The sequence below is a fragment of the Aureobasidium melanogenum genome (assembly GCF_000721775.1).
Source record: "Aureobasidium melanogenum CBS 110374 unplaced genomic scaffold scaffold_4, whole genome shotgun sequence".
NCBI lineage: Eukaryota > Fungi > Ascomycota > Dothideomycetes > Dothideales > Saccotheciaceae > Aureobasidium > Aureobasidium melanogenum.
In genome coordinates, this window is record NW_024470056.1 from 122048 (window position 1) to 133189 (window position 11142).

The 11142-nt window shown below is 50.1% G+C and overlaps 2 protein-coding genes across 2 annotated transcripts; one reads left to right on the top strand and one right to left on the bottom strand.

Moving 5' to 3' along the window:
• Positions 1-325: 325 nt before the first annotated feature.
• M437DRAFT_12002 (uncharacterized protein) lies at positions 326-707 on the bottom strand (the record flags this gene model as incomplete). Its single annotated transcript, XM_041018639.1, has 2 exons — positions 326-449; positions 508-707. Coding segments are annotated over 2 exons (324 nt in total), but the record flags the coding sequence as incomplete, so codon positions are not given.
• A 2842-nt stretch (positions 708-3549) lies between these two features.
• Positions 3550-4710, top strand: M437DRAFT_42656 (uncharacterized protein; the record flags this gene model as incomplete). The annotated part of the gene is made up of 3 exons (XM_041020616.1): positions 3550-3799; positions 4164-4370; positions 4424-4710. The coding sequence occupies 3 exons, from the start codon at positions 3550-3552 to the stop codon at positions 4708-4710; spliced, it is 744 nt and encodes a 247-aa protein (XP_040882071.1).
• Positions 4711-11142: the final 6432 nt, after the last annotated feature.

Genomic DNA, 11142 nt, shown 5'->3' on the forward strand with positions numbered 1-11142 from the left:
CAGAGTCGCGTGCACTGTCTGCACGGGTCCTGACGTCTGCACCGTTGAGTGAGTTTGCACTGTTCCTGCGTGATCTCGAGCTTCCGGGTGAGAGTGGTTGTGTTTGGACCATCTGCGGTAGAGTGTGGTTGTGAGTTTGCTGGGCGAAGGTGTAAGGCGGCGGGTAGTGGCCATGGGCCGATGTCGTAGGTGAAGTGCTATTGCTGCGAGGCTCGCCAGGACCAGCTGAAGCCGAGGTCGAACTCGATGCTGAGTAGTAGTGCTGTGCTCTAGATGCATTTGTTTGTGCTTGGGAATGAGATTGCGAAGCAGAACCAGCAAGATGGAAGACAGGGACATTGGCACGGCTGGCCATCTCGACCTCGCCAATTTGCCAGTGCATTGCTTCGGCAGCTCGCCATGGCAGAGCCATCTCTTTGGCAATCTTCTCCCACATGTCCTTCTTGAATCTTCAAATATATGTTAGTATGTCATGTTACTTTGGGCATATAAGCATTAGGTACACACCTTTCGTAGAGACGAGCAAGCTTGTTCTTCTTCTCGTCATCCCACTCTGAGCGACGCTCAAGGTAGTTCTGGAAGCGAAGCCTGCAGCTGATGGCGCTACGTCCGGGCAAGTGCTTGGAAATATCTTCCCACTTCATGCCGTTGCCACGAAGCTCAATGATAGCGGCATCCTCCTCGGGGCTCCACTTAGATTGCTTCTTCTTGGCTGGTGATTCGGATGGGTGGGGGCCAGAGGGTGCCAATCGCTTGTTGACAGGACCGTTAGCTGTGTAGCCATTGACTGGCGGAGGAGGTAGTCTTTGGTCCTGGGTTGTGATGGGAGGTAGCTGGCCAAAGGTTTGTTGTTGGTGGAAAGGCGGTAGTTGAGGGTTGAAGCTTTGTGATGAGAAGGTAGGCGGTTGGTAGCGAGTAGGCAATGATTGTTGGATGCTTGGTTGGAGAGGCATTAGGCTAGGTTGTTGTGTGTTACGAGAGTAGCTCGAGTCCATATCAATTCTAGGCAGAGAGTTGTTGGTGGGGTAATTTGAGACAGAGCCTGGAGAAGGTGCAGGAGGGTCCCTAGAACCCTCTAGCAGGGAAGAAATATCCATCTTGAAAGCACTTGAAGGCTTCAGGGCCAGCATAGAGGATGGAGTGGAAGGGTATCCGGGGTGGTGATGTGTTGTTATGATGATGTAGTGATATAAGGATGGCGAATGGCGGATGGTGGATGAAAGTGGGGAGGATGGGGTGTGGTCTTGTGCGAGGGAGGATGGGACGTTTATATGAAGGAACCGGAGTGAATGCTTGCGGTGAGTTGTGCGACCCTGTTAAATAATCTAGGTAGCCAGAGGTGGTACTAAGGAACGGTTCCGAGAAACGAGTTCAGTGCTACCAAATCTTGCGAGTCGCGTGTCCGGCAGATCGGTCCTGAGCTCGGTTTTGATCGGCAGGCAGGAGCGTTTGTGGTGCAAGACAACAAGAGGTCGGGGCACGGAGGAGTTTATCAGGAGCGAGAGACGGGAGGGTCTGGAAATGACTCCACGAGATCGTCTGAAGTGCTCTGATAGAGTTATGGCCGTGACTCGGCTGACATCAGAAGCCGTCCATCGCCTTGAGTGGGGGAGTTTCGAGTAGGTATTTTTTAGTGTGATTAGAAAAGAACAGACGAGGATAGAGTTTTGCTTCGTGCGCAGAATTCGACGCCAGACATGGAGGTACCCCGACAGATGCGCAGCATGACAAGTTTATATGACGATGTGACCAATGGCCCCGGCTGTAAGATGTACATGCGAGTCGAGGACCACCAGACTTCCAGAGCAAGGGATGAAACAACTGTCAACCAGTGGTGGGAACCGGTGCACTAAGGCAAGGAAAGAACATCAACGGGAGTGGTTGTTGCGAACATGCGGATCCCTTTGGCTATGAGAGTACGGACTGGCGCTACCTTGGCAACTATTGGGCGCGCGAGTCGTGACTGGACAGTTGCGCCACAGCATGCACTCGAGTGTAAGATTGGGATCCAGGGCTTAGCGCTGCAGCCACTTGCGGACGGCTGGCCAAGGATACATTCTAGCTCATGCGCCGAGGCGAGTGGTGATTTGCTTTTCCCTTCCTGCGGCCCTTGAGGCTCTTCTGAATCGTGCATGCGATGCGACGAAACGTTTCTACAGTGGATATTCCGTACAGCTGTCTCAACGTCTCGTCTATGACCGCTCCATCTTACCAGCAATCGAAACATTGGAAGTTGCAAAAATATCAATATGCTCTTCAATGCTGTCTTGCTCACAATTTGCAGGATCATGCACTTGCCCATGAGCGGTGAGCGCGGTGCGATGAGAGCCGCATGGAGCCACAGTAAAGACAGGGGTCGAGGTTCGAGACGAACCATGATCTGCAGAGGTTTGTCATTTTGCGTGTCATAGCAGCGACAATTGTAGCCGAGCTATGTCCCATTGTGGTCTCACTCGGAGCCGCGGACATAAGAGCTTGTATCATTGGGAGACTTTTGCCATCGTTTGTATCGGCCGATGGCAGCTGTAGGAGACGATTTTGGAGAAGGAAAAGAAACTGGAATTTTCACCATTGAATTCTCACGCCTGCTGACGCAACAACTATCACACAATTTGGATGGATGGCAGTGCCGTGATAGACATGCACTTCGGGCGCGAGGTCACGAGCAAGGAAAACATGCAAAATGCGCACCTGGGGCAGACGAGCGTGTTGAATAGAGCTGTGTGTATATGCAAGATTTGTAGCGGTGTGAGCGCTTGCAGCCTTGTAGACCCCCAACTAATATGGAACTGCATATGTTCGATGCAAGTCATGACTGGCACTTCTGGACGGATTGAAAGCACGGAGCCGCTGTTCAGGGCACAAGCCTTGGCACAGACTTCCGAGATGTTTCGGTTCGTGGTCAAGCCTTCGTCAATGTGACCAAACACAGCCAGACTGAAGTCGTGAGGAGCTCATGCTGATGCTTTTGCTGGACAAGAGCAGGATCATCAGCTGAGACGGCGGCGGACTTGCGACGAAATCCTGCCTCGGCGAACAGCCAAAGATAAGGCCATGTTCAAACACATGATAGCAAGCTGTGTCCCAGTAACTTGGACTGTTCCGACTAGGCCTTTTTGAGGTAAAAGGACCGTCAGAAGAATCAAGGGGCTTTGGATCATGTTGGCTTCATGCTCGCGCTTCTTCTGCCACGAGGTCCGCTTGAACGGACGTGACAGAAGTTAGTGCTGTCTCGAAGCTGCCAAGGCTGGACTGCGCCAACGCGGCCAAAGCTGTGAAAAGAGCTCGCTGCTTCGAAGCGTTACGCTGCGCAGTCCGATTCATCGTCAGTAGTCCAGACTCCGTGGAGTGAAATCAACTCGATTATCCCAACGTCAATTAGATAGTGCGCACTCACTTCCCCACCGCTTGACTTTCGCTCTCGCTTACCGGCACTCTCTTCCGCAGCAAGACCATCAACAAACTCTGCTCCAACTGTTCGTTGTTAGCACTGAACACGGAACTTGTTCACATCGATCCAAACCCAACACGCCAATTCGGCCTGAGAAGATGGCAGCAACGGCGGATGTCCCTCTACTAATCAATTCGGATAACGCCCGATCTGAACGGCGTATCTCACCTGCTTGGACCATAGCTCAATTGAAATCCCGCTTGGAACCCATAACAGGTATTCCGGCTTCCTCACAGAGATTGACTTTGAGGGTCGCATCCTGGCCCGATCAAAACCTGCAGACAGTCGATGAAGAGAACACACAGCTTGGTGCATTCACTCTGCAGAGCTACGCAGAACTTCATGTAAGTAATCTTTTTTCATTGTTTTACCACATCTGCCGAGTAGGAATTGCCGTAGCAGGCACATGACATGGCGTCTTCCACTCCGAGCGTTTGGGCGTACGCATGGTCCGGTGGGCCTCCGTCGCTCCCATTCTCGGACCTCCGATTCAGCATCTCCTTGAACCCTTGAGATCTCGTCCGTTCTTGCACGACACCGAACTGGTTCAATGAAATTCATTAACCACTACTGCTGGACTCCGCATCGAGGTGGTCTCGACTGATGCTACAACGGACGAGACGGAGTAGGGTCCGCATGAGACAAATTGCACCAACACCGGCCATTAACGAAGACAATAACGTCGATCTTTACTGATGATTTGTTAAGGTAGCAGACACTCGTCCAGCAGGCCTACGTGCCAACTACACAGATGTATCGGCAGTTGAAAAATACGAAATGCCACCGGACGAATATGAGAGCCGAACTGACAGTGTACTGCATTGGAAGAAGACGCATCAGCTAGGCCGATTCGACCCCAACGCCCCAAGCATAGAGCAGCAGAAAATTGCCACTATTGAAAGAGAGATTGAAGAGAGAGGTACTTCCATCGGCCGCTGTGCTTCAATGAGATCTTACTAACGGTCATCATAGGTATCAAGTTGGACGCCCGTTGTCGTTTGCTGGCCGCGGATCAGAGCGAAAGCTCACTCGAGCGCCGCGGTACTGTCAAGTACATTGGTCCCGTCTCCGAGATTCCTGGTATTGGTGCTTGGGTTGGCATTGCACTGGATGAACCTACCGGCAAGAACGATGGCACGGTAAAGGGCACTCGCTACTTCCAATGTGGTGCCAACTGCGGTGTCATAGTACGACCTGAGAGAGTAGAGGTTGGCGACTTCGATGTCATCGATGAGTTTGGAAGCGACGAAGAGTTCTAAGTCACAAGCAGGCCACTGATCAGAATTGGAGGTTCTGTACAAGCCACAGACTTTGCTCTGCTACAACCAGCAGACAATCCAGTATCTACACAGCACTAGTTCGATGTCGAGCTACATCTGGATATCTCGTAGAGAAAGACGTTTTAGCAGATCTCGGGCCGCTGATGGAAACGAGATATTGTACGAGTCAAAGTCTGGTCATGCAAGTACAGACGAGGGGTGTGAATTTTCGATGACGCCAGTGTTTCGACTCCCTAGTCATTGATCGAGTCCACAAGACGGTGACATGTAAGCTGAAGTTGTGTCTCTCAAAAATTGAGTTTTGTTCCAAATGCAGTACAGACTCGGCCGTAGTCACACGAGGAAGACTCGTGTGGAAGACACGAATATTGGCAATGGGCTGAAACGCAAGTGCGATGGCGCTGCTAGTTTAAAATCACAGGGGATGTCTTCCTCGGAGGGAAGCTGCCATGCCGCTGTCATCATGTCAAGGTTGGATGCTTTTGTACACCAAATTTCTGTCTTTTGTGTTGCGAGTCAAGGCAAGAGCTGGATGTGGCTAAAGTAGGTTTACGCCCCATGTCAATCAGCACGTGGATGTCGAAGGATTCAATGTTCGCAACAACTCTTGTTTTTGTCTTGAACATCAATTGCCGTGGATCGACGCTTCCCCCTGGGTGAAAGGAACTTGAGCTGGATTTCACGACTCATGTTCCGTCCTCGACCTACCATTGACCTTTTGTGATGCACACAACCTCTAAGCAACGCTCAGATCCTACAAAGTCACCAGACAATTTAGCGGATCCTGCTTTTAGAAGGTGCAAATCATGCGAATGGGAATACATTTGCGAAAGCGAAGCTTCAGACGCGAGAGCCCTACCCGTCTGCAGCCGGTCAATGTCCCACTGCTGGGACAAAGGGGCAGACCCAGTTTGCCAAACTCGTTCTTTGCAATCTCGCAGCGTTGACTCGCAACATGTCCCGGTGTAGGTTTCTGCCAAGGCCCACGGCCTTTGATTGACTTGCGGTTCCCATCCAGTGTTTTGTCAGGCGATGTCGCCATACACGCTGCAACAGTTCAGACTTTTGCGAGTCAAACTTGACAATGTTGTTTCTGACACGACTTCTCGAATCCAGGTATGTTTAGGTTTCTTGATTTTCTCGTCAAGCTTTTACACTGCCCTACAGGCTTGGTATCGACACAAGCCTTCTATCCATCTTGTGGCAGATTTCATTACGTGTGTTGGTGACTGAGGCCGCTGGAAACTCAAATACTCTACAAATGGTTGTTGCAACAATAGGAGGGCCGTGTCACTTCCGGCTTTATCAGCAAGTGAGCACAAACCTCATGCTCCTAGCCCTACGATCCCTCGTGGAAGCCACTCAGCTCAACCTTAATCCAAGAGCAAAAGGCAAACCTACAGACGGCGCAGACTTGCAGTCACATTTTTTCATACTTCCAGCCACCCGAGAGCATTCGAGCAGATTATCAAGAGGGTTGGTTTTCAAACAGCATGGAGTTCGATTTCAAGCGGGTGAGTTCGGTCTGGCAAGAATGCCAAGTCGGTACCTGCTCGTTGGAGGCGTGGTTCGAGACCGTCGCATACGTGAACGGAATGATCTTCAGGGTAGCTCTCCGCGAATCTTTGGGATTCGGGATTTGGACAATGCTCATCAGCCATGAAGAGACAAATCGTCAGATACGTTGCTCTGTTGATGCATCTCAGGCTTTCAGTCGTACACTCTCGTACTTTGACAGTCATAATGCGTCAACGATACGCTCATGCTTAAACCAAGTCGTCAGCTCTAATCTCGAGATACCGCGTAGGCACGGATCGGGAGTTCTTCGCCGACATTGCTTTCCTGTTGCGTAATACTGCTAATTCTCATGCAATGTCCGCAGGCTGTGTCAATTCCCAGTCTAATCTTTGACATGCTTGAATACACGTCCAAAAAAACTGTAATCTGGTTGACCGCATCGTTCGTCACGCAGGCTTTCTTACTGCATGGCCAGTCTGCGAGACGTTCCTATCGGAGCGAGGTCCGCAGTCTACAAGTGTGGCTTTGCGAACAGTGGACGATATGATCCTTCGAAGGAGCCACCTATTTCCACAGACAAGTCTTGCAGACATAAACAGTCGATTACGTGTGTTGTACCGGTGCAATTGTGCTGGCCACCCATTTTACTAACGCAAATTCGACTCTGCGTGGACTAAAACAGTAACTAGCGTTCGGAGCGGTCGACTTCGGTCGAGTCGGACGATGTCCGAAAGCATACTGAGCCGCAAACTCCTGGGGCATAACACATGTTTTGGTGTATCTTCCTTGGCCTGCGCATTATCTGGACTTGGCTAGACATACTTCCAGAAAGCGCTGTTTTGACTCGAATGAATGTATCCCACATACTATTCCTGATAGACAAGTCGCAAAAATCAGCGTCGCAGCGAGCTTCATCTCTGCATAATGAGGTTAGGATGGCGTGCGCCTTCCGAAAGACGAAATATACATCACTCCGGATGCAGTGAAATCTATAGCAAAAAGCGTATTCGTATGGCCTTCGAGAACTATTGACAAATGAGAGCAGTTTCCATTGCTCGCCCGCATCGTACCATACTCCTTGTTTGTAGTGTCGAAACTGGAAATACGTTGAGGAGAGAGGAAGTACATCAGTACGTACATACGCCTCCTGCCAGAGACTTGGATTCGGACCAAAGACATCATGAACGGCTGGGGTTTAGGATGGTTGTCAGGATTCGCTCGGAGGAGTAGCACTTACGAATTGATTATACGAGGAGCATCGCCGTCGGCGCGTCGCTTATATTTACCACGCATTCCAATTTATGCGAACGATCAGAGAGCCAAGCATGATCGATAGGGTTTCCATCGTTCACGCGACAGAGCTGTAACGACCGTTCGACTGTCACTGCAGGCCTACGTTTTCATCACGTCGTAAAACACAACGTGCAGTGCTTTATAATCTTCTCTTACACGGTAGAGCGGACTGTGAGCGAAACTTTGTCTTGGTGCCAATGAAATGTTGTTCCTGTTCCCAAAGCCTCGAGATCTTACTACAACATCGTGATGTCTGTCAGAAGCTTAACCTAATCACCATCCCTTCAAGGCTCATCGTCGCTGTCTCTTTCCAGCCGTTATCCCATACACGAAACGATCATCCTATATTATCTAGCAGTTGGGGCTACATGATGCATGTAACTTAACAGTCTCGGACGTGCGGTCGCATTTGGGTTTAAGGTCGGCCTTGTACCCTAGAATGGTTTGCCCTCGTGAACCGCTCGTTCCCGCCGCTTGCAGCTCGGTCCCACAGCCAATCAAATCCAGCGCTTTGTCGCTCCTCCAAGCGAAGTCATCATCAGAGCTGAGCCTCATCATGCGGAGACGGAAGGATCGCTCGTCCCCCACTTCCATCTGCGGAACAGGTCTGGTCCGGTGATCATGCTCCGGAGAGAGACCGTCGATCTGCATAATAGCCCAGCTCTAGAGTTTGAGTCTTGACGGCCTTGACTCGTCAAGCTTGTTGCTGCTTTCTTGTTCGAGTTGCTTGCGTCTCACAAGGTCATGCGGAAAGCGTATTTCGCGAGAACGAAGCAAGAGTTGAGAACGATCCCACTTTGTCCACTTTTTTGCTTCTTGGGGTAGGATGAGGAGATAGGCTTTTTGTACTCATTCTGTCACTCCTGTGTGATGCTGGCTGTCGTCGTCTATCATTGCCTGCCGCGGTAAGTAGCGGAAAGAGTATGACTCCAAAGGTACACTTTTGGACGACGAGAAGCATGTTCGCCGCGGACATTTAAAGGTGTACCGAACTAACGTTTGACAGTGGATAAAAGTATCATGGGTTTGGCTGAAGGGAACGGGACGAGAGACTGACATCGAAAGTCGATGTCAGGCTTGCACATCGCAGTAAAAACACCTGACTCGAGAACCCTAAATTATCAGACTGATCAACCCGCACCTGGCCCAAAGGCGCAAAGCATGCCACCACCCAACCATCAACTCTCTATCTTGCAAAGCTACTCAAATGCTTCTGCCAATCAGAAGCAAGGGAACGGCCTCTTCACGGTCTATCCCTTTATCCGCAGATAGAGTTGGCGGAGTCTGGAAGGTTTGCGATACGATCTGGCTGTACGATCCGGCTCAGTGGCTGCTACGAGCGACCCAAGGTTTCGAGATATGCAACACTTCTAAGTAGGCAAGTCAATACGTGCAATGGAAACAGCCAAGAAAGGCACGACCTCTTCATACCTCCTTGTCGAGTCAGAAGATCGATGTCTCTCCCATCTCTCACTCTTGCTCCGAAATCGTGCCTATTGGTATGTTTCCTCGAAGTAAGACAGTCCACACTTTTACGAAGCACGAATCGTGTGGAGAAAGGCTATTGAATATGGAGATTGCCAATTTCGCCATCGTGAAGGGAAAGCAAATCCGGAGAGAAGATCAAATGGTGTCTCAGCACGGCAAGCACGACTTCGGCAGTCACTATCCTTGGGAACTGCCATAAATGAAGAGGTCCATGCATGGGAGGTCAAAGGACCTTGATGGACGTGGCACCGTGGTTTCGAATGGGGTCGGACCATGGGCCTGGGTATGTCACTCTTCTGTCTCATTCTCAGCTACTGAATCGTACCTGTCAGGTCACCCTGACATACCCAGCTCGCCTATACCTCTGACATGCCGGTTCGTTTCAGCGCAACGTAAGAACAGACAAACCTGATATCTTGGAACAAAGAAACAGACAAAGCATCATGTCGCACTCTCAAACCTCCAGGCAGATGCTGTGACTTCTTTTTGACGTGACACAAACCATCATGTCTATCATCAAGCACTCTTGACCGTCTGTCCGCTATCGACTGGGATTTCTCCATTGCCAGACAAGGCCAGCATTTCGATGAAATAGATTGAAACACTTCTCTCTCAAGTGTCTGGACCCTCGACAGCCAACAATTGCATCCGACGGTCCAAGAGAACCAACTATTCTTACCAAACACTCAGACCTGCTCAAAACACCAACACCAAGCCTTTCGAATGAATCAAGAACACGGCAGTCTATCTACCCATCTTTAACTGCTGTCTCGGCCATATCCCGAGATATGCCAGCCTTTTTGAAAAGCGCATAACACATTACTTTCGTTGCTTGCCTCGGTAAAGCGGTTAACACTGCCTCAGAACCCAGCCCTACATCAACATCATAAGAACCTTCAATCTCGAGTCAGCGACTTGATAGGGCTTTCAGAAGAGTCATTAACATATCCGAATCCTTGTCGAGAAGCAGGAGAACGGGAAAGGTAAGGAACGGACGTCTTTGTAGGTAAGTAATGGGGCCGCGGAGAGAGCTTGGGGTTCGGGAAGGACGCGAGCGGCATGTGGTCATTGAAGACGTTGGAATGGGTCGATGGGTCTTGCTTTCTCGCCTCGAGGCACATCTGGCTAGGTAAGGAGGACTAGGCTTATAGGGCATTTGGATAGATCGAGAGTAAGTGTCCTTCCCAGCAGAGGGCAACAGTACTTCCGAGAAAGGCACGATTGTCTTCCGGAAGCAGGGACGAACTGAGAGCTGAGAAGATGTCGGCTCTCGATGGACACTGTCTCGTTCCTGATAGTCATGTCGTTCTCTATTTCTTCCTCTTCCTCTCATCCCAACACTCAGGATTCGAATGATTATTGTCTGTTTATCCTGCGCCCATAGACCACCCAGATGAATGACAGAGCAATGGCTGCTCGTTTCTCTATTCACTGCCACGTCCAGACGTTGTGAAATACTGTACATGGAACAACACTCTAGAATCCCTCCGATCGTTTTGTTTGTGCATGCCAACACCTAGCACACTCATCTGCCGCCGCGTCGCAAAGCAAACCTAGCTAGCTACCCAACCTTTCAAGAAGACGAACAGTGCACTTCATCACCAGCCTGGCCTCTCAAAATTCTTTAGTAACAACATGAACGATGCATCGACACTTCCAGACTATACCCATCATCCCAGACAGGTACACGAACCAAATCATCCTTCATAGTCAGCCTAGAGAGAGAGAAAATGAATCTCGGAGAAATGTCATGAAAAGCAGTCACAACCTCCATCACCAGCCCAACCTCTCAACTCCAAACATCGCTTCTCTGCAACTCGCGAGTGCCTTAATATATCCCTTGCCGCAATCAGGATCACGAGTCTCCATTCAACCCACTCAACAAAGTAGACAGAGGTATACACAGTCAAGATGAGTTGGTCAGGTGGATTCTATTCTGGTTGACCATAGGTGGTACAAAGGCATCTAGATGCAGTAAGCAGTATACTAAGAAATGACAAGACCAATGTTTGACTACAAGGGACATACAACCACGCACCGAAAAACGACTGTCTCACTTTGCACACGCACGAGAAAGTAAGTTCATAGTTTGCAGTAACGAAGAGAAGGTAA